The 24311-nt window shown below is 42.7% G+C and overlaps 1 protein-coding gene across 8 annotated transcripts in view; it reads left to right on the top strand.

Annotated features, from left to right (window-relative positions):
* DOCK6 (dedicator of cytokinesis 6) overlaps positions 1-24311 on the top strand; it is a 2991519-nt gene that overhangs the window by 2098368 nt on the left and 868840 nt on the right. For all 8 annotated transcript variants that reach the window (XM_044084603.1, XM_044084600.1, XM_044084599.1 and 5 more), the window contains one exon: positions 15045-15215. In XM_044084603.1, coding sequence (XP_043940538.1) covers positions 15045-15215 — 171 coding nt within the window. The remainder of the gene's footprint in view (positions 1-15044; positions 15216-24311) is intronic.

The raw sequence follows: 24311 nt of genomic DNA, 5'->3' as shown, positions 1-24311 counted from the left end.
AGGTAGGCAGTTTAGATTACACAATAGCGAGCTCTGGTAGCATTAAAGGATGTGGCCCTGACTGCATACCAGGTAAATGAAGTTCATTTCGTAGTACAGGTGGAGAGGATGGGCATGACCTGCCTGTGGAATGTCTGGATGTTTCCAGCTGCACAGTGTCACAGTCTCTCACAGGAAGAGCATCGATGTAGATACACATTTTAGGGGTATTATCTTTACAAAGTCACCATCTAGTGGTAGCCTTCAATGCGAATTTGAGGAAGCATGCAGTTGCATGGGAAAGTAGGCATTGTGGGCCGCCATGGTGATGCAACTTAAACATTGTCCCCTTCTTACCCAGGGCTAGTATTAGTCTGCTGTAAGTGCCCTCATTGCCATGACACTGGTGGAGCATAAAGCACCATCAGGGCTGTCTGAATGAATGCCTTTTCTAAATGGCTCTCATTTTGATCCTGGGTGAAATTCCCAGGCAAGGGAATAAATGAGCTGTGTCTGTTTGGAGGGGAGGTTTGATGTTCAGCATGCAAGAGGGGAAAAAACACAGAAAAAAAAGATTAGATTAGCTTAATAAATAGTCTAATAATAAAATAATTCAAATTTTAAGGGAAACTGGTGCTGCGTCACATAACCTCCTCTTACACCTTGGTTTTTTAAAGCTGGAAAGTTTTTTGTGGAGTATTGTTAAGGAAAGCATCAGGGTAGCAATTTAAAATGTTGTGACCCACTAGAGTGAGTCCCGAAACACGAAGACTGAATGACTGAAAAATGGACTTGCATATACCAAGTCCAAGATGGCCATTTCCCTGAATATTCTCTTTTCTCTGAAGCAGTCTTGAAGTTGGTATATATAAGTTCAGGAGGTGTGGGGGGACGATCTTTGACATTTGTTCTTTTCCTGGGTTTGCAGTCTTTTTTTTTATTGGCTTGCCTACACTCAGCATTTCGAGTGCCAACATTTCAGTAGGGAGTGGAGTGTCAGCCCTCTTACAAATGCAAAGAAAAGTCATGTTACATTCACCCATTAAATCAAGTGAGCTTAACAGCTTGGAACCCACTCTGGCTCCTGTAAAATGACATGGGAGCTGTTAAGTTATGCTGCCTTATCATTTTGACAGCTACATAGAGGTAGCATGGTGTCGCGCATCTGACTGAAGAAACAGAAGCACAGCTTACATCCTTCTGACTTGGATACTGTTAGGGTGTAGGAGAGAAGATGTCTTAAGCAAAAGAAATCGTAGAGCAATTACAGACTAAATAAATATGCTATTTGAGTAAACTTCTTTAACAGGCCAAGTGATGGCTAATACCCTAAAGAGTAATGATATTGGCAGTTGTGATGCTCTGTTTGCATAGGCAGAAAATCCATTGTTACCAGAGAATCTCTTTTTGGATATTTCTCTTTATTGCATCTAATATGGGGTGATTAGACACTGCTAGGGCCCGAAAAAGAAGAAAAATGAAAAGCAAGAAAATATAGTTAAAAACAAAGCATAACTTGCTCAATGAATTAGTCCATGGGATGAAACTGAAAAAATGAAAGAAGTGGAATATATCTGGTAACAGTGTAATGTGAAAGGAAATCAATCTGTGAATGCTATTAAGTGTTAGAAAATGTAGACAAAATGAAATTTGAAAAAAAAAAAAAGGAAGTAATGCTGAAATTCAGCTTGGCTCCATGTTATAAAAGGATGGGTCTCTGTCTGCAAGCCAAGTGAAGAGGGTCTGATTTGCAGCCCTGGAACTGGAGGAACCAGACAGGGAGGGAGTGTCGTTAAGGGCCATGCCCTGCTAACCTCTTAGTCCATTTTGTTTGATCCCAAAATGTTACAACTCAATGCAAAATTCTTAAAGCTGAAGCGCTGTCATGCTTTCTCAACCATTTTCACTTTTCTAATTATTTCACTTCTCAGTCTTGTTTGTAATGACATTTTCATAGTTGCTTTACTACTAACACATCATACTATATCTCATTGTCACCCACCTTCTTCCTTTCTAATATTTCCGTATTTAAGCTGCCTCTTCTTTTAAATATTTTAATTGCTAGAAATTGCATGCAGTGCTTTATCTGTCTTTGCTATATACAAGACTGTGTCTATTTCTAATGAGTGTTCAACACTTTATATATCTATGCATGCTACGTACATGCCCTGTTGCTAAATGATGATTATATAAATGCTATTGAATTTTTTTTCTCTCGTGTGTACATTTATATTTTTTATTCCTTCTGATTTGTAACCATATTTTATGTGCATATCAAAACTGTTGTTAAATGTGGAGCTTTTCTTCCAGGGCCTCTACTGAAAAGGGGTTTTATCCCAGTCAGCAAAGATAAATAAAGTCTGTGGTGGTCTTTTGGTGACTAGAAAACATTTTCCTGGGCTATTCACTCATCAGAGTGGTAACTCTAATGAAATCAAGTGATTCAGCTTTAAGCAAACCTGCATCTGTTTCATGTCTTATTCTCTCTAGCAATATTGTCTTATGCTGCAAAAAACTCACAAAGCATTTTTACAGCATTCTGTTGTGATGTGCAGTCATATTGGACAAGTTTTCAAAGCTTGTGCGTGAAACTGTTGCCAAAGTCAAATGTTTTACTTTCAGTGTGATCAGGGCAGTAACTTCTACACTATTGTTTAGATCAAGCAGTGCTTCTTTACATATTTAGTGCCGACTTACAAATAACATGGGTAAGAATGGTGCAGCCATGAGTTTCAAGTGACCATTATATTGCTCTGCTAATCTGCCATATTGCTGTCAAGCTATGTGAGTCTCATGTAGCATTTCTTAAAAGAGTAGATTAGCAGCTATCATATTCATGAACTGGGGGTAAACAAGGGACCATTTGTAAAGTATGAGACTGACATACAGGAAATGAGCAAAGTCACAATTTACTGGTGTCTTAAGTGTACCTTCACAGCCTGCTTATTTTAGTATTCATTCATTCATTCATTCATTCATTCATCATTCCCAGTACCTGCTTATTTAGGTAGGCAGAGAAGTCAGTGTCTTTTCTGACAATTAGTGGGCATAAGACAGAATCGTTTTTTGACAGGACACCAGTTGTTTCTGTATTTTTAAAATTTTTCGAACAAATTTTCAGTATATACTTCCAGTGGATCCAGCATATACCATGGTGATTGCACGGATTCAAAACCTCTGTAAGGAGTATTTCATAGACATACTGCTATGTAGTCAGAAAATACCTGCGTACAGTTGGGTTGTAGTAAAAATAAGAGAAAATGTGACCATCTGTGGCTCTCACTCCTATTAAGTTTGGGGCCATCTTGCAGGACTTTAACCCGTTTAGCTTTCATGTAACTGTTGATCTGGATTACATTCTGCCATTAAATGCAGGGCTTTAATGGTTTAATATCAAAGTCCCTTCAGACATTGCAGCTTTTCCTAGCGGTTTAGGCATTAAGACTTTTGCCCACATTGCCAGTATCTAAGATCATTTTAAATGTCCTTATTCATTTGAATCCTACAGAGTTTATCCTCTGTTGTAGGATCTGAATTTTGTTTTGGGGTATTTGCATCTTCCACTACATGAACCTTTCACATAGTAATTTACACTATTAGTATTTGCTGTTATTTTTAATTGTGGTTGTTATTTCTACTAGGATTTCTGAGATTATTTCTTTGATGTGAAGAACCATATTTTGTTTTCAAAAGAATATAGTATTCTTAAGACCTAACTGTTACTCAAATGAGAAAGGATAACTGACCATCGTCTCCTTAGCATGTCACCACTTTAACTGAAGTTGTGCATTACATATTAATAGTTCATGGTGGCTTGGCCTTTAGGTCCCTCCTCAAGCTTCTAGATACAGATTATCCAATTCTTAAAACAGAGGCAGTAGGTTTCTGTGGTCATTTTATCATGTGGGAAGGGTGTAACTTCCACAGTTAAATCTTGCTGAGAACATGTCCTTATTGGTCTTCTTGAGAAAAAAGCTGACCATACCTCTCAACTGTATATATTTTTGCAGAGTGTCCAGATTTGTGACTCATATTTTTGGTTCATTTCTCATATGATTGTGGTTTTCTAGCAAATCATTTGCAAAACACTCAGGGTTTGTCAGAAAATAATGACAGGCATTTGAGTTTCAAACCTCATACCCTTCAGAAAAATCCATGCCAATGCAAAACCTGTTATTCTCTCAACTTTCCAAGTTTGTTACAGCAATAGTTAAAAAGTGTCCCTATTTTTGGGCCTTTGTCCCCCTATTATTTATGACTTTGTCCAGATTTCTTGCTCTAAGATGTTGAGAGGTATGAAGCTGACACCAGTACCAATTGTCAAGATGTAGACCTAATGTGGTCTGTTACCATACCTCTCAACTTGTTAAAGCAAAAAATGTGGACAAAGCTGAAAATAATGCTGTGGGGGGGTTCAAAGGCCTAAACCTAGGGGTAGAATTTAATTATTGCTCTTATAGACTTGCTAGAATAACAGGTTTTGCATTATTGTGCATTTTCTCGAATATGTGAAATCTGAAACTCGAATGCCTGTCATTATTTAGTGACTTCAATCTTAAAAGATTTGCCAGAAAATCCCAAATTTTATGAGGGACAAATAAAAAATATGAGGTAAAAATCTGGACAGTTGAGAGGTATGTCTGTCACCCGATTATAGAGTATTTGGTAGTCACTGTTGCCCAAGTATATTTAACCAGCTCTGTAGTCTTGAGGACTAACCCTCTGGAATAGGAACATTTGATGTCCTTCTAATCCTATGATGCAGTATTCTAGTTGTGGGATTTCCTACCCTCAGGCGACTTGTACGTCGGCTCCTATACAAAAGCTTCAGCTTGGCTGTTGCAGTGTACGTTGGATGTCACACGTAAGGCCATAAACCAGGGGCCTTAAATGTAATGTCTGCACACACAATCCCCAGAACTTTTCAGCTGCAGACTACCTTTGCATCGTACGATCGCTTCTTCACAGACATTGCATCTTAAAGATAAGTAACCCGTTGGTTTTCTAATTTCTTATTTTGCCAATTATTATTGCTTAGGCTTGGTTGTTGTAGCCTTTAGTTGATGTCAGGTAAAAAAGGAAAGTGCCAATGCAGGCGCCAGATACCCCATAAGGGCGCCCATGATAGGTGTTTTTTTTTTTTAGGCCGGGAACACAATCAGTCCTGCGCAATTTGTCAGTCCTTTGTGCTGAAGACCCTTTGCAGCCACCTGGCCAGTTTAAACCTCTACCTTGAAAACCAGCATCTTAAGCAGTTAGCCCTTAGAATACATCCTGCGTAGGAGGCCGCACCCAAACCTCACACAAGAAGGCCAAGATTCCTAGGCCTTCCTCACCTGCCACTCTGCTTCCTGACACACAGCCAACTGCCGATCTAGGAGTTATGGTGCACTCGGCAGATTCGTCGACTGCCAGCGACATCCCTTGAGGAAGCCGTTGAACAGCCGACGACCGGCACATCCTCAGAGCTTGACCAGACATTGACTACTGTTGATGTCAAGGGGGAACCAGTTTCAATGGTACCGCTGACCAGGATCCAGACTTTGAATGTATTAATCTCCAGACCCGATGCCAGGCCACTCCCTACTTCCACCCCGGCCAAAAAGAAATGGAAAACTAAGCTTACTTCTTCCTCTACAGCAGCCATACCAGACTGGCAGGCTTTCACCTCCTGTCTCATGCTGGCCTTTATGGCCTTCAGGTTTTCAGCCTCAGCCCCCTCCACTCTGCCTCTACTGAGCCGTAGGCCTGCTTCTGCCTCTTACCTCCCACCCATGACCTCTCAAGTCAGGGAGGAAGAGCATGATTCTTCCTTCTGTTCCTTAGAGGATTCCATTTCTTATGCATCCCAGATTGCTTCCCCACAGGAATATTACTCTCCTGATGAGGAATCTGTGGGAGGGGATTCTCCTCCTGAGGATATTACTTTTGGTGAGACCATCACCAAGATGAAGGATTACTTTAAATGGGATACGTCCCAAATGACTGACACACAAAAAATATACTTTGAACTTTTGCAAGTAGAATCTTCCTCCCCTTCGGCGGTCCCTCCGGTTCTACCTGGTTAAATGGATGCCATCAACTCAGCTTCTAAGGCCCCAGACTACCAGCCACCAGCCCCTAAGTATCCTGACCACTTCTATAGAGTACCAGCAATTCCTGGTTAAACCACCCTTGGCAGACCCAGCTGTGATTGCAATCTAGACTGCTGCCTTCTGCCTCCCTCCTACCCAATGATAAAGATAGCAAGTATGTGGATGGGATGGGAAAGAAAAGAAGGTATACACATTTTCCACTTTGGCTTTCAGAGCCATGAGTTATCAGACCCACGTGACTAAATACGGTCTAGACTTAGTTTTTCAAGCCTACTCCATGCTGGCGTCTTTGCCTGACAGTTCCAGTAAGACTGACATTACCTCTAAACAGTCCTTGGCCCAACAGATAGCCAGACACTCCATCATATGCAGTTACAATGCTGCAGAAGCATCTGCCAGATCTGCAGCATCTGCTTCTGTCCTCAGGAGGTATTCTTGGCTAAGACTTCAGAACCTACCAGAGGACTTCAAGTCCAAGCCCCACAGGACCACAATGTCCTTTTTGGTAAACAGTCTACAGAACTCTTTAAGAACCTGCAGGAAAAAAGTAAAGAACTAGAGGATATTAAGCATCTTTTGGTGTCCCCCATTCCCAAGTTTTATAGGAACTACCCTGCTAAAGCCACCTTTGTGAGGCGTAATCCTCAGGCTTCTGCCTCCTCTTCCAGATCTAGAAGAGGGGCTAGAAGACCCTCCATGGTCAAGACCTTCTGCTCCACCTCACCAGCCCAGAGGACGCCCCAGTAATGCATGACTGCCTTGCCCACCTACCCCTCTCGGCACGCATTTCCCACTGTCTCCCCCTTTGGCAATCCATCACTACAGACCGATGGGTCGTAACCATTATCCAAAATGGGTACTTCCTATCCTGGAAAGATAAACCACGCAGGAAAGGCATCCCATTCCCCTCCAAAAAACAGGCCCATCTTATGCCACAAGTTCTGGCAGACCTTCTTAAGCTAGGCAGCATAGAACCTGTCCCCTCAGGACAAGAAGGAAAGGGTTTCTACTTTCATCTCTTCCTGGTCCCCAAAAAAGATGGCCCCTGGAGACCCATCTTGGACCTGTCATACCTAAATCTTCACCTGCAAGTGCCCTCCTTCAAAATGCTTTCTCTCCCCACCCTGCTGCCTCTAATTCCAGCCAAAGCCTTCATGGTGACCCTGGACCTAAAGGAGGCCTGCCTACACATACCCATCAGGACTTCCCACAGACAATTTCTGCTTTCTCTGGACCTTCCTCTCATTTCCAATTTACTGCCTTACCCTTTGGCTTATCTACAGCCCCCCGGGTTTTTACAAAGTGCCTAGCTCCAGCAATTGCCTTCTTCAGAATTCAGGGAATCCAGATTTACCCTTATCTGGATGACATCCTGATACTGGCAGAGTCCAGAGATACTCTCTCAAGGCGCCTACACTTCACCATGTCCCTTTTGCAGAATCTAGGGTTCACCATCAACCTTCCCAAATCCTCCCTGATCCCAAGCCAGGACAAGATCTTCCTAGGCTGCAGAATCAGAAGAGACAAGATGAAGGCCTTTCTCCCACAGGACAAGGTTCTTTCCTTGACTTCCCACTTCCAAGAAACCCTACTGTCCCAGAAGGTAACGGCAAGGCAATTTCTTCATCTCCTGGGTGTAATGGCAGCTACCATCCCCATGCTACCACTGGCAAGAATGCACATGCGCAAGCTACAGTGGTACCTCAAAAGCATCTGGTCCCAACACCTAGATTACTTAGTGCAAGTCATTCCCCTCCTTCCCTGTCTAAAGACAGAAATCAACTGGTGGATCCAGCAAGTCCAATTAAACCCAGGACACCCACTACAACTCCCACCCCAACCCAAACAATGTATACAGATGCCTCAGATTCAGGTTGGGGAGCAACTCTGGCTTTCCTACAGGATTCAAGAAAAGTGGCGTCCCTCTCTACAAATCAAGCACATCAGTATCAGGGAAATGACAGCTGTCTTCTTAGTTCTCAAAACCTGTATTCCCTTTCTAGTTCCAGGGGTACTCCTGATAGTGACCAGCAACACCACGGTCATGTGGTACCTCAAAAACAGGGAGGGACAAAGGCCTATCAGCTATGCAGACTAACCCTGTTGATATGGGACCTAGCCTCTTGCCACAACCTAGTCCTGTAAGTGGCCTACATCCCTTCACAGGACAACCACCAAGCAGATCTCTTGAGCAGGACTTCCTCACTGCAGCACAAATGGATGCTGAACAGGGAAGACTTCCTAGACATAATCCACTGGTGGGGTACTCTACAAGTAGACCTGTTTGCCTCCCCACAGAACAGGCAACTAAAGACCTTCTGCTCAAAAATCCACTCTCCTCTAGCTTGGAGAGTGGACACATTCAGCATCCCTTGGGAGGAGAAGTTCCTTTATGCCTTCCCCCCATTCCCACTGATTCAGAAAGTCCTCCTGAAAATACAGAAGGACAAACCAAAAATCGTGTTAGTGACTCCCTACTGGCCAAGGCAGCTCTGGTTCCCCCTACTTCACAAGCTAGCCAAGGGCAATCACTTCAAGTTACCCTACAAGGTGGACCTACTGACACAAGACTAAGGAAGTCTCCTACACCCACACTACAGATGTTATCCCTGACTCTGTGGGTGATAGATGTTTGATCCCGTTCAGACACCACTACTCAGAGGATGTGCTTTCTGTCCTAAAGGAGGCAAGGAAACCTACCACCAGAAAATCTTACCTGGCTAAGTGGGAAAGATTTATAAAATGGTGTTGCTCTGCTGACATCCCCCTGGTTCTTACGTATGTCAACTGATTAAAAGTGGACACTCTTATTCTTCTGTAGAAGTACACCTTTCTGCTATATCAGCCTTCCTGCCCCTTGACCCCCCCCCCCCATTGCTAGCCAGGCTCGACGTAAAGCTCTTCCTAGAAGGGGTCTTACACATGAGACCACCAAAGAAACCTATCCCTCCACCCTGGGACCTTAACTACATCTTAGAGAAACTAACCCAGCATTCTTTTGAACCATCTGGGTCCTCTTCCCTCCAGATGTGTACATGGAAGACTGTCCTGGTGGCTGTCACTTCAGCCAGAAGGGTGTCAGAGTTACAGGCCGTAATGGCCTGTCCCACCTATACCATCTTCCACAAAGACAGAGTAACCCTGAGAACCAATCCCCTCCTTTATGCCCAAGGTGGTCAATGACTTGTAACCAATCTATCCATCTACCCACTTTCTTTCCCTCCCCCACTAACGAAGGGGAGAGGATTTTGCACTCCTTGGACCTGCACAGGCAACTAAGGTTTACGTAGACAAAGCCATTAGAAAAACTAACCAGCTCTTTGTCTCCTTCCACCCCAGAGTCCTGGGCAAGACAGTCTCCAAGCAAACCATCTCATGCAGGATCAGGAAAACTATTTGCCTCTGTTACTCCTACCATGGAAAGGAACCTCCAGTCGGAGTAAAGGCCCATTCTACTAGAGCAGTGGCCGCCTCCAGGGCCTTCATGAAAGGTCTAGACACGGCATCCATTATGGAAACAGCTACTTGGGCCACTATCTACTGGTGGATCCAGCAAGTCCAATTAAACCCGGGACTCCCACTACAACTCCCACCCCAACCCAAGCAATGCATACAGATGCCTCAGATTCAGGTTGGGGAGCAACTCTGGCTTTCCTACAGGATTCAAGAAAAGTGGCATCCCTCTCTACAAGTCAAGCACATCAGTATCAGGGAAATGACAGCTGTCTTCTTAGTTCTCAAAACCTTTATTCCCTTTCTAGTTCCAGGGGTACTCCTGATAGTGCTTTCACCAAACATTACAAACTTGACCAGGTTTCCAGGGCAATCCTGCAGGGACTTGTAGAATCCTCTTCAACTACCACCACCTTCTCATCCACATAAGCTGTGGTACGCTCCCACAACTAGAATACTGCATCACAGGAATAGACGGACATAGAATAGTTGTGAAAAATCTTTCCATAACCATAGATGTCCTTCTTTTCCATGTTGCAGTATTCCTTCCCACCCAACAGTTCCCCCAAGTCATTTTCCCTTACCTGGCCTACACATAATCCAGTAGGACGCCAGGTCACACACCTGAAATCCACTGTCATCCCTCCTGCTGGGCCTTATTCTCTGACTGCTGGCCTTCAGGTTCTCAGGATTGTGCGTGTAGTCGTCACATTTAAGTCCCCTGGTTTATGACCATACGTGTGACGCCCAACGCACACTGCAACAGCCAAGCTGAAGCTTTTGTATAGGAGCCGACGTAAGAGTCGCTTGAGGGCAGGAAATCCCACAACTACAACATGGAAGAGAAGGATATCTATGGTTATGGTAAGATTTTACAGAACTATTCTATGCATGTGTGCATGCATAAGGTGGGAAGATGAAATCTTCATTTTCTGTTGTGTCATTCAGGATCACTTACTAACTTTAGCCCTGTCACAGTGAAAACATTTGGGTGCAACTGGCTTTGGCAGGTCTTCAGTATTTCTTTCTGACTGGAAAACAGAGTTAAAATATGTGATACTATAGGCATATTAAATTAGGGTTTGGTTTGGGAAGTCTTTCTTTGCTGCCTTGCTTGGGATTATATTGGCCTTTACATTGGTCATGTTCTTTGTTTGTAGGTTCATATTTAGCTTTGGACTTAGTGGCCTACAAGAAGTACTACTGCAGTTGTCCCATGTAGAAACTTTGGTATACCCTTTGTATTTGTATAGCTCCTCCTTAAAGGTGGGTAGTGATTGACAGTTATTCATATGGAGAGTTTGTTTCAAAGGTGTAGGAAACAGTGGATGATGAATTCATCCCTCTTCCTAATGCTGTTAAGAAAGATTCTAAGGTCTGTTGTGTTTGTATATGCTGGCTTCTGCTCAGCACGTTCTAGATGTGGTGCGCCAAAGAGTACAAAAACATTAATCGGTCAGGTACACTGCAAGACTGAGAAGGGCAGTTACTTGTGCATGTATCTGTAACTTAGGTGTCTGAGCCAGTCAGTTCTTTTTGGACAAGAACATTTGTACCCTTTCATCTTGAACAAGTTGTTCTGAATAGGAGAGTACACAGAGAAGTATTTCTTGCTTCTTCTTCTTCCGGCTTTTCCCGGTTAGGGGTCGCCACAGCGGATCACTGTCCGCTCATGATTGGCAGTGGAGTTTTATGGTGTCGAGTTGCCAGCCCAGTGCCCAATCTTCCACAGAAGGCACACACACGCACACACTCATACCTATGGCCAATTTAGTGTGTCCAATCCACCTAAAGCATGTCTTTGGGATGTGGGAGGAAACCGGAGCACCCGGAGGAAACCCACGCGACCACAGGGAGGACATGCAGACTCTGCACAGAAGGCACCCCAGCCGAGGATCGAACCGGAGAACCTCTTGCTGTGAGGTGGCAATGCTAACGGCTGCACCACCGTGGCCGCCCAGAAGTATTTCTTGTGAAATCACTTTTTTTTAGTACAGGGCACTTCCGTTTAGTTCCTTAGCTTAACTGGTCTTTGTTAAAAGTATTTCACTTGTAGCAGTTTCTCTCAGCAGGAGACTACAAGGCCATTTGTTTTCTGCCTTAAGAATGACTAGGAGCATTTGCTGCAATGTTTGGTTGTCAGCTTCAGTTTTTCCATACTTGATGAAATGTCTCACCTAAGATTATTAAGGCATAGTGTAGGAGACTGGGAGTTTGGTGTCATTTTTTTCTTGCCAAGTGGAATTGTTCTAGCTTGCAAAATTCTTTGTTCCTTGAAGGTTGTGCCTTTCAGATTTGATTAAGGATGCATACATTTTACTGGATCCTGGTTTTACTGCAAAGAGAGATGCCGTTTTCTGTGGCTGCAGTCAGAGCACAGCTAGTAAGTTTCTGTTTCCACTCCCAGTCATTACATCTGTCACAAGATAAAGAGAACATGTTGGAAGTGCATCACAGAGAATGCCACTTCTTTGGAATAATCTTCCTTTCCATATAAAGCAAAGTACTTCTCTTAAACTATTAAAATGTAATCTAGACTAATGGAAGGATAAATGCAAATTCAGCCAATTCAGCCCTGGTTTAACACCCTTGTCCCTCATGGATAGGGGTACCATGTAAATGTTCTGCCCGCTCTAGGATGTTCATACTCAAAGGGTGAAAAACTTCATGAGAATGTATGGTTAAGATTCTAAAGATCCTCGCAGATCAGTAGCCTAGTAATTACTTTTGAAGCCCTGAAACTATTACCATTTTAACTGTGCATCCATGAACATGTATTCCTTCCCTCTAATGTGGTGAAGTATGCAGAAACAAAAGATAATTTCATTAGTGAATAATTACTCGTGACAAGCCCTGGGACTTTACTTTTGTTGTTGCAGAACATGGCAGTATAACCTCTAGTGGTATGTTTCCAAGTACAATTCCCACAGGAGGCCATCTCAGCGTTGGGGTTCTGCACCTCCATATATGGCTGATGACTGAATAGTGATGCAGGTTGGTTGTGCCACTATCTTGTTTCAGGTTTGCAGATGTTCCATGCTTACTACCTGCATGACTGCAGGGGGAGTATTTTCACTGTGGTTAGAGAAACAGAAAGCATTCATTCAACTTCCTAAGTGGTGACATTCTCACTTGATTGGTTTGATTTTCCTGATTCATTATTTCTAGGCTGTCTTAGAGTGTGACCCAGTTAAACACAGCAACGCGAGTTCCCAGTTCAGTTCAAGAGCATTTATTGAATACTATTTGACTGAATGTACTTCACCCCACAAAAAATGGCTGTCAAAAGTGTTTTTATCAATATGGAAAAAAAGATGTTTTCACTTAAGGGGACAATACTGATCATATAATGGTCATTTCTGTGGGTGCTGCACATGTTGGTTGTAAGGAGTAATCCTTCCAAGCAATACCCTCATGTGGGGAAAACCTTTTTTTTTTTTTTTTTGTCAAAGTGCTGAAAACAACAGTTCAGCTGAGTGGCTTTTGGACAAATCCCCTGCTTCATCTTGATTCCACTAGGTATAGTGCCTGTAAAAATAATTTTACATCTCAAGTCATAAGGAGCACACCCTTTCCTCAGATGTGACCTCATTTTTGGCTCTTCCCACTGCTGTCTACTATCTGCCGAAGCCCCTTCTTAGTTTTCCACATATGACTGTTTTGAAGGAAATAATTCTACCCCATTTAGCTCTCTTGCCATAGGATGTGCTCCTCCTGGTCTAAGTCCTTTCTAAAATTAAATTTCAAGATTATTTTTTTTCCTTTGAGGGATGTAATATGGTTGCATGAACTTCAAAACTGCAATCCGTGCAGTAAAGGACACAGTCAGAAACAAGTTTTCAACAGTATGGTAGAGGGAAACAAACGTCCTACTACTCCTGTTCAGGTGACTGTACCACTCGTCCCCATGTATTATTATTCTAAATCTTAAGTAACTGTAATTGAGGGGTACAAATATTAGCTACCCCTGTCTGCATTACTGGTCTCAGAATTAATCTTCACTGTTCTGGACTGTGTACTAGTGAGGGACTCCCTTCGAACGTTTTCCTTTCTACTTAAAGTTAAGATGTCCTGTAGCACTAATCACAGATTCTTCAGTTTCGCTTTAAAACCTTTTCATACTTCATTGTTCTTCCTTGGCAAAGATGAAGAGGACCCAGCCCTGTTCTATCTTGGGATAAATCCCTGACTTGACCCAGACAACCCATATCTGACTACCAACATAGTTGCTGAGGAGACCAGGCAGAGAGAGTCAGCAGCCACTGCCCCGTAAGCAACAGTTATAGGTGAATTGTCCAGTCCCTATGAGGCAGAGGGTTGCCAAGTATGGATGCATGCATTCACCTGCTGCAACTGCATATAGGAGAGGTTGTGAGCCATTAGTGGAAAAAGGGAGTCAGTGAAAGCCTGCATGATTTGCAAACTGGTCTGCTCGAACATCTAATTTTTTTCCTGTCAGAAAAATGATTAGGTTGATTGGGGTCACCTGACAGGAGGCAAATGGACCAGAAGGCTCTTGCTTTTGCAGGTGAAGTCCGGCTCTTACCCTGCCAAGAAAAAATGAGCACATCAAGTGTGGGTAGGGGAGACGTTGGACTGTTCTGCAGAATAGGAGAATACAGGTAACTGGCTACTATCCTACTTAAACTAAAGAAATACGCATAACAGACCAACTGTTCACCTGTTTCTTTACAACTAAGCTGGGACTAGCAAAAACAGGATATCATATTAATTAGTAAACTGCATTAGGGAAAGTACAGGTAGCTCCAGCTTGGAGGCAGTCCAGTACTACGCCATTCAATGTTGATAACATTTTTTGCTTTCTTGTGCATTTTTCCCATAGTTCCATCATTTAAAGCAGCAATTAGTATTTAGGTTCATACCTCCTCTAAACATTACTTCCTTGTTATCTTTTTTAAGTGGTCTGTTCATTGAATTCAAGTCACCATTCAGTAGCTGCTTTAATTAATATTTATTTTTATCTTTTGCTGTCTTAGTCATTATCATTTGTTTTGGGGGTACTGTCATTTGGAAAATTTCCTTGAAATACAGTGTATTGTTATTTAAGGATTTATGGGCACAAATGTTTATTTTCATGAGTGACACAGAAGTTATTTGACTATGGCATAATGTGGAAGTGGTAGCTGAAGAAATAGAAGACCTTTTCTGGAATATTCATTTTATTTGCTTGTCCTTTATTTTGTAACACAGGTATCATAACAGTCAGTGTAGAAGAGTGAAGGGACTATTTCATAGCCTTAAAGACCAAATTATGATTCATAACCCTCCAACGTGTACAACCATGGGGTCTTTCAAGGTGCACTGAAACAATTTTCACTGATTTAAAAGCGGTTTTACTTTGTTTTGAGTTCATTTGAATTATGCTGAAAATTAATTCAAGACAAAAAGCGTGAGACATATTTTGTATTCAGTGGCAGTTAGAAGCCAGGTCAAGTGAACTAAATGTTACATTTTTCTTGCACATTGAGAATATATGTCTTTGTTTACTATTTGCAGATCAACACTAAGTTACTGACAGCGCAAAACCCAAACACTCTTATTGCACTTCGCATGGATTTCATCCGTATCATCTGCAGCCATGAACACTACGTGACCCTAAACCTACCATGCAGTACCCTATCACCTCCTGCATCACCATCACCCTCTGTGTCCTCTTCAACTTCACAGGTAAGAATGCAGACATCTAGAAAAAGCAAACCTGATTATTTCATAATGTCGAACATAAATTGATTAAGTTGTGTGTTCTGCATGAAGAATTTATTATGTTAACACAGTAACAGTATGGAATGAATGGTGACTAACTGCATTGGCAATGGGGGAATTGGCACAGGGGAGTGGGAGTAAAGATGAGCAGCACTTAGTCTGTTAGGAGGACCATGATGATGGAGCTTGCCTGTGAGGCCCATAGCATCATGAACTTGAGGCTGCATGGGTGGAAACATGCATGCATCCTGCTTTGCAAACACATTGTGGGGATCACAGCGAAGGTTGGAGGATGTAGGCACTTGAAAGCATACCCCCATAATGGCTGATGGCACCCTTCTTGGCACTTGACTTTCACCCCTGAGGTGAACAAATGAGATGGATGTTGGGCTGTCACCTGTTGGGAGGGAACATATGGGTCAGCTAGGAGGGAGGCCTTGTCTGAAGCAAGGCATCTGAAAAATAAAATTAAAAAAAACAAACAAAAAGGAGTGAAGGGCAGGAAACAGAAACAAGCCACTTTACTGTTTGGCCTCTCTGTGACTGTTATATCTGACCCTGATGGTATCCTTTTTGATGTACCTTTTACATGATCCTTACTCAAAGAAGTTTAAACCCTTTAAGTTCCATCCCTTGGACAAGCCTTTCTTTCAAGGTTCATAGCAAACTAAGGACCCTATGGTTATAGAGAAGCTTGAAAGCCATAAGTCTTCATTTTTATTTTCTATGTTGGTGGCTGCTTTCTTTTTGAATTTGCTCACTGTAACATGAAATACATGTAGGGTGAATTATTCTGAAGCTATATTTTCAGAAGAAATTTCTAACTTCTCTAATAACTCCGGATTAATTTCCACTACCCATTCCTTAAATTCCTCCCTTTTCAACTGATAGTTGGGAAAGCGACCAGTATCTATTTTTTATTTCATTACCCAGTGTTTTTATTTTAGTTATTATTGGCACATAATCTGAAATAGTTATTGGGTGTGTATCAAGACCTTCAATTAAATGCACATGTTCCTGCAAAATGTAAATTCTGTCTAGCCTAGTCCAGTTTTTGTAACTTGGAGAGTAATAAGGAAATTCACTCCTAACTCCAAGTACTGAGTTCACATCTTCTCTGTTAAATATGTTCATAAATTTCTTCAAAAATCTACCCTCCTTTGTTATATTTTCCCTTATGGGCCCCCCCAGACACATCTTCACTTTTGCAGATCAAATTCTAGATGTCCTTCAAGAATGCAACTGCAGTCGTAACATGTGGGGTTGTCCTGCCTCAGGCAGCCCTCGGTCGCCCGGATTCCAAAGTCTGGGTCTGACGTCGGCTGATGTCGCATTTCTCTCCGTCAGAGCGGCTGGAGTACATAAGCATCAGCCGACGCCATTTTCTTCAGTCTTTCTTGCCGCGCGATGCCCAAAGCAGAAGCAGTTCGCAAGTGCCGGTCGGTCAGCTCCTGTATTCTACGATACCGAAGTCATCAAAAAAGCTAAGTACCCCGTTGGGGACCTTTTCTTGCCTCAGCCGATGTCAGAAATTACTGAAAAAGTTAACAATTGTCTTTTTTGTGGTAAACAAATACCTCATAAGGATTTCCACTCTTACTGCCTCCCTTGCCTGGGCCCAAACCACGATGTCTCGGCCTGTGTAGCCTGTGCTCGCTTCAACAAGCGCACTCTCAGGCGCCGGGCGGAGTTCGCTGAAGATTTTTTCGGCGATAAATTTGCCTACACCATGCCGTCGGATCTTCCGACATCGCAAACTCCCAAAAAGCGAAAAGACCGGGACCAACATCCTCGGCCCGCGTCTACCACCGACTCCACGCCAAAACCTAGCGCAAGTGCTCCGGTTCCCTCTGAGACGGTCTCTCCACCGCTCCGAACCAAAGACACCGCATTACCGACGACTCCGATTCCAGACATTACTCCGACGCCAGTTATAGACTTTCCTCCGGATACCGAAACCGAGGAAATGCCCGAGACCATTGCTGTAGACAAGGTCACTCCTGCACGTGGAGCTGCCAGGCCTCCTATGGCCATGTCTATTAAGGCCTACACTAGGGCTAAGGCAGCCAGCAAAACAAAGCATATTACTTCTAAATCCTTACCTCAGCCGACTCCGGAGACACAAATTATGTCCATGGCTGCTGATTTAATTTTCATGATTAGAGGTTCACAGGCCCATCCTGAGAGAGCATCCCTGCCTCCTCCTGATAAAAGGCCCCGGGTTAAACCCTCTGACCCAATTCCTTCAGATGAAGACTCTGAGGGCTCTGCCCACTCTGATAGCCAGGAAGAGCTCTTCCAGACCTATGAGGACTCGGATGCAGAAGATTCCATCCCTTCGGCCTCCCCTCCTGAGGATATTTCTTTTGGGGAAGTTCTGCACACCATGAGGGAACATTTCAAGTGGCAGGGTTAGGAATATTCTGATTCTAGGAAACGCCTTAGGACTTTCCTTAAGAAGCCTCAGCACAGGCCCTTAGCTATTCCTCCTGTACTTGATGTTCTGGATGACTTGTATTCTGACTCTAGTGCTACCCCTGATTCTCTTCCTCCTGCTCCAGCCAAGCCAGACAGGTATTACAGGGTCCCAGAAACTCATTCCCATTTATTCAGGGCCCATACTGCTGATTTGGAAACTATTTCACAGGGGTCTAAAGGAGTTTCAGCCTCCACCTCAAAAAATCCTTTGCCCTCCAACAGGGAAGCAAGGTCATTAGAGAGATGGGGCAAAAAGGTTTACACATCCACTACCTTATCTATGAGAGCTTTAAATTGCCTTTTTCATATGTTATAATATCAGGATTATCTTTTAGAAGATTTACAAAAAACATTAGCTTCTCCTGACCCTTTAGACAGGAAGACTTTGCAGGAAGCTGTACATAACACTCAGCAAGTAAGCAATCACTTCCTGCAGTGTGGATATGATGCACTGGAAGCTTCATGTAGGGCAGCTATGACAGGGGCAGTGATTCGTAGACATGCTTGGTTAAAAGATCAACCTCTACCAGATCATGTAAAAGCAAAACTTCTGGATGCACCTTTGGAAAAGAACAAGCTTTTTGGTGCAAACGCTAAGGATGTGTTAAAGACCATCGAAGAAAAAGCAAAATCAGTTCAGACGGTGAAAGATTTCCTCCAGGTTCAACCCCCCAGATTCAGTAGGAATTGGCCTTCAAAAAACTGGTCCTTTCCTAATCCAGAAAAGTTTCAAAGGGGTAAGAACAGACGCAGCCGAGGAAGAGGCCAATACAGAGGCCCTTACAGGGGACAACAATGGCAGCCAGGAAACCAAAGAAGTGACGCAGGGGTTTCACCTGCCCAACAACCACAAACTCAATGACATTCCTCTGCTACTGCCTACCAGGGAACAACTAGAAGCTCCCTTGGGTGGGAAATTATCTCTGTTTGCAGAAAACTGGCACAGACTGACAAAGGACAAATGGATTTTGGACATTATAGACCGAGGGTACAGGTTTCATTTTCATACCTTACCAAGAAAACAAGGCATGCCAAACCTACCACAAAATCAAAGGGCAGAGGCTATCAAGCAAATCACTCTGCTGACTCGAATGAAAGCAATAGAAAGAGTTCCACAACAAGAACAAGAACAGGGGTTTTACTCAAGACTGTTCCTTGTTCCAAGAAAATAATCTCAATGGAGACCAATACTGGACTTGTCCGCATTAAACACCTTTCTCATAGTACCAAAGTTCAAAATGCTGACTCTACAGCAACTCCTTCCCATGCTGGGCAAGGAGTCATGGCTGATTACTCTGGACCTCAAGGAGGCATACCTGCATGTCCCTGTCAGACACAGCTGCAGAAGATACCTCAGATTTCTTGCAGGGCCAGAGCATTATCAATTCTCAGCATTGCCATTTGGCTTATCTACTGCACCCAGAGTATTTACAAAATGCCTGGCTTCAGTAATTGCTCATTGCAGGCTCCAGGGTATACAAATTTACCCGTACCTGGACGACTGCCTCATACAAGCGGACGACAAATTGATGTTGACAAAAAACCTGGATTATGTCATACGATTACTTAAAGCTCTGGGATACACAGTCAACTTCCAAAAGTCAAGACTGCAGCCATCCCAGCAAATAATCTTCTTAGGAGCCAAACTAGACACAGCCTCTCAGATGGCTTACCTGACAGAAGACAAGCAAGAGAAGTTAACTCATTACTTCAAAGGTTTAGCAAAACTCACCCAGATGACTGCAAGGAGATTCCTACAGGCCCTGGGTTACATGGCATCCTGCATTCTACTGGTTCCATTAGCAAAACTACACATGAGAAAGCTTCAATGGTACCTAAAAAGCATTTGGTCTCAACACAGCAACAACTTGGAGACAATCATACCACTCATCCCATGCCTGCAAAAGGAATTCCTATGGTGGGCCTCAGTGAGCCAGGAAAACACAGGTATGTCATTCAAAAAAACCACAGATAACACAGACCATGACTGCAGACGCCTCAGATCTTGGATGGGGGGGCGCACATGCAAGGCAGGTGTATACAAGGACAATGGTCTCCAAAGGAAACACATCTGCATATAAACCAAAAGGAAATGCTGGCAGTAATGCATGCCATCGAGGCTTTTCAACACCAACTCCAGCAAGGCCATTTAATGATACGGACAGACAACACCACTGTGATGTGGTACATAAACAAGCAGGGGGGCACCCACTCTTACCCCCTTTGCAGACTGACAGTGCAGCTTTGGGAGAAATCACTGAGCCTGAACATCCAGTTACAATCCCAGTTTGTTCCAGGAAAAGACAATGTGTTGGCGGACAGCCTAAGTAGGAATTTCACAGATCCACACGAGTGGAGGTTACATCCGAAGGCCTTCAGACAATTCACTTCGACATGGGGCAAGCCAGAAGTGGACCTATTTGCCTCTCACCTCAACCATCTTCTACCAAAATTTTGCACAAGGACATACCATCCAAAAGCTTGGAAAATAGATGCCCTCTCATTCAACTGGAACTCCCTAGCAATCTATGCATTCCTACCTCTGCCACTGATGACCTCAGTATTACTAAAGATCAAAGCAGAGAAGCCCAAGGGAATCATAATAGCTCCGGATTGGCCAAGACAGCACTGGTACCCACTACTACGGAGCATATGTCACACCAGGAGGTGGGCCCTCCCTCAGTGGCCTCTACTTTTGACTCAACACAATTTCGAAACACTGCATCCAAACCTTCAGACACTGCAGCTAACAGCCTGGGAGATCCCATAAATAACTTCAGCTTATCTCTCTCCAAGGAAGTTCAGCGGATACTAACAGAGGCTCGAAGACCATCCACCAGAAAGGTTTACTTTAGCAAAGTGGAAAAGATTCAGCAATTGGAATACCAGCAAGGGACATGATGCATCATTACTGAACATCCCACTTATCTTGGAATATTTGGCAGATATGTTAAAGGAACGGCCTCTCATATTCTTCCATAAAGATACATGCATCTGCTATTTCAGCTAGATACAACACTGATCCTCCTGTTTTCTCTCACCCCTTACTAAGACAATTCCTCAGGGGAATCAAGAACATTAAGCCACCAAGAAAGGCCCCAGTGCCAGCCTGGGACCTCAATTTTGTCTTAGAAAAACTGACTCTGCCTCCTTTTGAGCCAGCAGCTTCAGTTGACTTGCAATTTCTCTCATGGAAGACAGCTTTCCTGTTGGCAATTACCTCAGCAAGAAGGGTTTCGAGCTACAGGCCCTAATGGCAATACCACCCTTTATTATTTTCCACAGAGACAGGGTTTCATTAAGGACCAACCCTACTTTTATGCCAAAGGTGGTATCTAGGGTTTCTCTAAATCAATCCATTCATCTGCCTGCTTTCTTCCCCAATCCTGAGAATAAGGGGGAAAGACTTTTGCATACCTTGGACATTCACAGACAACTTCGATACTACCTGGACAGAACCAAGGCCAGTAGGAAGTCTGAACAACTTTTTGTAGCTTACGCCCTGCAGTCCAAGGAAAAGCAATTTCAAAACAGACTATTTCTAAATGGATTGGACATTGCATCAGATTCTGTTATTCCTTTCATGGAAAGACTGTTCCAGCCAATGTCAGACCACATTCCACCAGAGCTACAGCCACCTCTACAGCATTTTTAAGAGGGGTGCCTACCAAGGACATTCTAGAAGCTGCTACATGGAGCTCCGTGCATACATTCTCCAAACACTACAATCTCCCTCTATATTCCAGATCCAGAGCAGGCTTTGCTTCGGCAGTCCTGCAGGGTTTGATTGCCACACCATCTCTTTCCTAGAGCATACCTCCTCCCCAGCTAAGCTATGGTATTCTACCCACATGTTATGACTGCAGTTGCATTCTTGAAGGACATAGTACAGTTTTGTACCTACCATAAATGTAGATGTCCGATAGATATGCAACTGCAGTCAGATTTTCCCTCCCTCCATACCCCTCTATGCCTAGGGTCCACTCCTATCCCTGTTACTCTTAGCTGGGGATATCTGTTATGGTGTATTTGTTTTATTGCTCATTTATTTGTTTGGAATCCTGTTTTTGTCTCCCAAATTGATTACAGCCTTCCTTGGAGGGCACCTGGCATCTGGGGCAAGAAACACTGAAGAAAATGGCGTCGGCTGATGCTTATGTACTCCAGCCGCTCTGACGTCGGAGAGAAATGCGACATCAGCCAACGTCGGACCCAGACTTTGGAATCCGGCCGACCGAGGACTGCCTGAGGCAGGACAACCCCACATGTTACGACTGCAGTTGCATGTCTATCGGACATCTACATTTATGGTAGGTACAAAACTGTACTTTCCCACCTATGAGTAATATTCCTTGCTGAAAGATGATTATTTCTCCCAGAATGGTCTTAAGTTCCATTATAGCAGTTTTTGGTGGAATATAAATACATGCCAGTGTAATCCTTCTCCTTGCCACTAACCCCTTATTACCAAAAAATGGCCATTTTTTTTTTATCCTTTTATCACTGACGCTCCTCTTGCAATTAATATAAGTACTTCTCTTTTCTTTTACCCCAGGTATTCTGATGAATACCCATCCTGAAAAACCTTTCTTTGTCAAATTCACGTGTTCAGTTGTGTAAGTGTGTCTCCTGTAGCATAGCTGTTTTCACTCTACATTTCTGTAATAGTTTATTACTCTTTCTTTTTGTATTTATCTGTGAGACCACTAACATTTAAAGACATTACAGAAAGCATCATTTTCTTGAAAAGTTATTATTCCCACCTTTTATGTATATCACCGTTTTGTTAAAAGTCTAGTTCCAGCTTTTGTGTTACATGCATATACTGTTTGGCAGGTTAATGTAATCTTTTATCCAGCTGTTTCTTGTCATCTCTATTTGAAGCTATGTCACATTTTACAAAACTTTGTGTTTTATTGAAAACCCTCAAAAAACACACCCCAATGCTCCCTAAAACCTAGTAAGTTAATAATAACTCTGCATATTAAAATATTGAAGTTTTACCCTCCTAATAGGGACAGATGTTCCTAACTGATAGCCACACACCTGAACTGAGATAACCTAAACGAATGGCTGTCCATGCTAAGGCACATGGTATAGCCTGTGCTTCTACTAAGTGCTGTCTGGCTTTGCCATATTTTATAGCTGTCTCAGCTGGGAAAACACTTGAATGTTTTCAGAAAGCATTTTCTCTAAGCCATTTATCTGTATCAGATTGTCTCCTAGAGACATGAGAACCAGACACAAAACTGCCAAGTATACATTTTTTACTAGAAAAAAGCCTTATACTGTTCAATATTCTTTTTCATTTACTTGCTTTCTTTTAAAACTCATTACTAAATTAAGCTAAGGAACTTAACGCAGTTGCTCCCCTATACAAGAATGAGAAAAAGCACATTGATTTTTCTTTTGTCATGCTATTTTAACCACATTTTCTTCTTTTTTTTATTTTACATTGCAGTGCCTTCATTTATTAAACATGAACAAAGAGAAACAGAGAAGAAGAGAGAAAGAAAAAAAAGAAATAATCAGGAGCACCTGTTTACATTAGTATCCCCATTATACTTCAAAATAACTGAGAAAATTAGTTTATAGCATGCAAAGAAATCCATGCACTATTAAAAAAGTGCTTAAGAAAAAACATTGTTTTATTTACAATTAACTTTTTCCCTCCTCTTCCCCTCTCCTGAGTATTTTTTCCGAACATTAATGACAGGGCATATGCTTTAGAGTCCCCTACAAGTTTAGCAAAGTCCAGAAAAGTCAAATATTTTCAGATTTTCTTGTTGCGTCATGTTTCACAAATATAATTATTGCTTTGTAATCACACATTTGCGAATTTCCATGTTACTGGTTTTATTCCTATTCCTCTCCATCTCTCAAATCCTGTCTCTGTCTGATTTCTAACATACTCTCAATTGTTTTAGTCGCCTCTTGTGCTTTTTTCCTTCTCTCAATCATTTTCCATTGAAACACTGGAAAAGGTTTCACTAGCACAGTCTCTTTGTGGTCTTTATTACGAGAAGAACAAGTAGCAGAATCTCCTTCTGTTTCATAGCTCACTTTTTGTTGGACAAACTTTTGCATTTCTTCTTTAGCAAGTACTTCATTAAAAATGATTTTGTCCCACCAAGAAAAATATTTTGAAGATAGCTGGATTACAGCCATTTGTATCCCATGCCTGCTTCTCAACATTCCCTGAATAATGGAATAAATTTACTGCTGTGTTCTGCTTGGTGTACAATCAGTAGTCATTCTCCACAAGCACTCTCCGATACTTCCCCCTTTTAGTACTTTGTCCTTCTTGCCACACTTTTGTCAGAATCAACTCCTTCTGTGGTAAGATTGCTTCTTTACCATTAAATGCCTAGGTTGCTTTCTCATAGCCAGGTTTGGAGCATACTTAACAATTCCTGTTGTGAAATACCATTCCAGTTGCTTATTTGTGCTGTCATAAAATTAATGCAGTTTGTTCCTTCCAGCTTCTTGGGTACAGCAGAAAATCTCAGGTTTTCCCTACCTGCTCTCTCTGTCCTCTAATTCTATTAGTTTTTGAAGCATCTCATCTATTGCAGTCTTATA

Source organism: Protopterus annectens, chromosome 9.part0, assembly GCF_019279795.1.
Source record: "Protopterus annectens isolate FY-2018-M chromosome 9.part0, PAN1.0, whole genome shotgun sequence".
NCBI classification, from domain to species: domain Eukaryota; kingdom Metazoa; phylum Chordata; order Ceratodontiformes; family Protopteridae; genus Protopterus; species Protopterus annectens.
The sequence above is the reverse complement of the archived record's forward strand: the minus strand, read 5'-3'. Positions and strand labels throughout refer to the sequence as shown.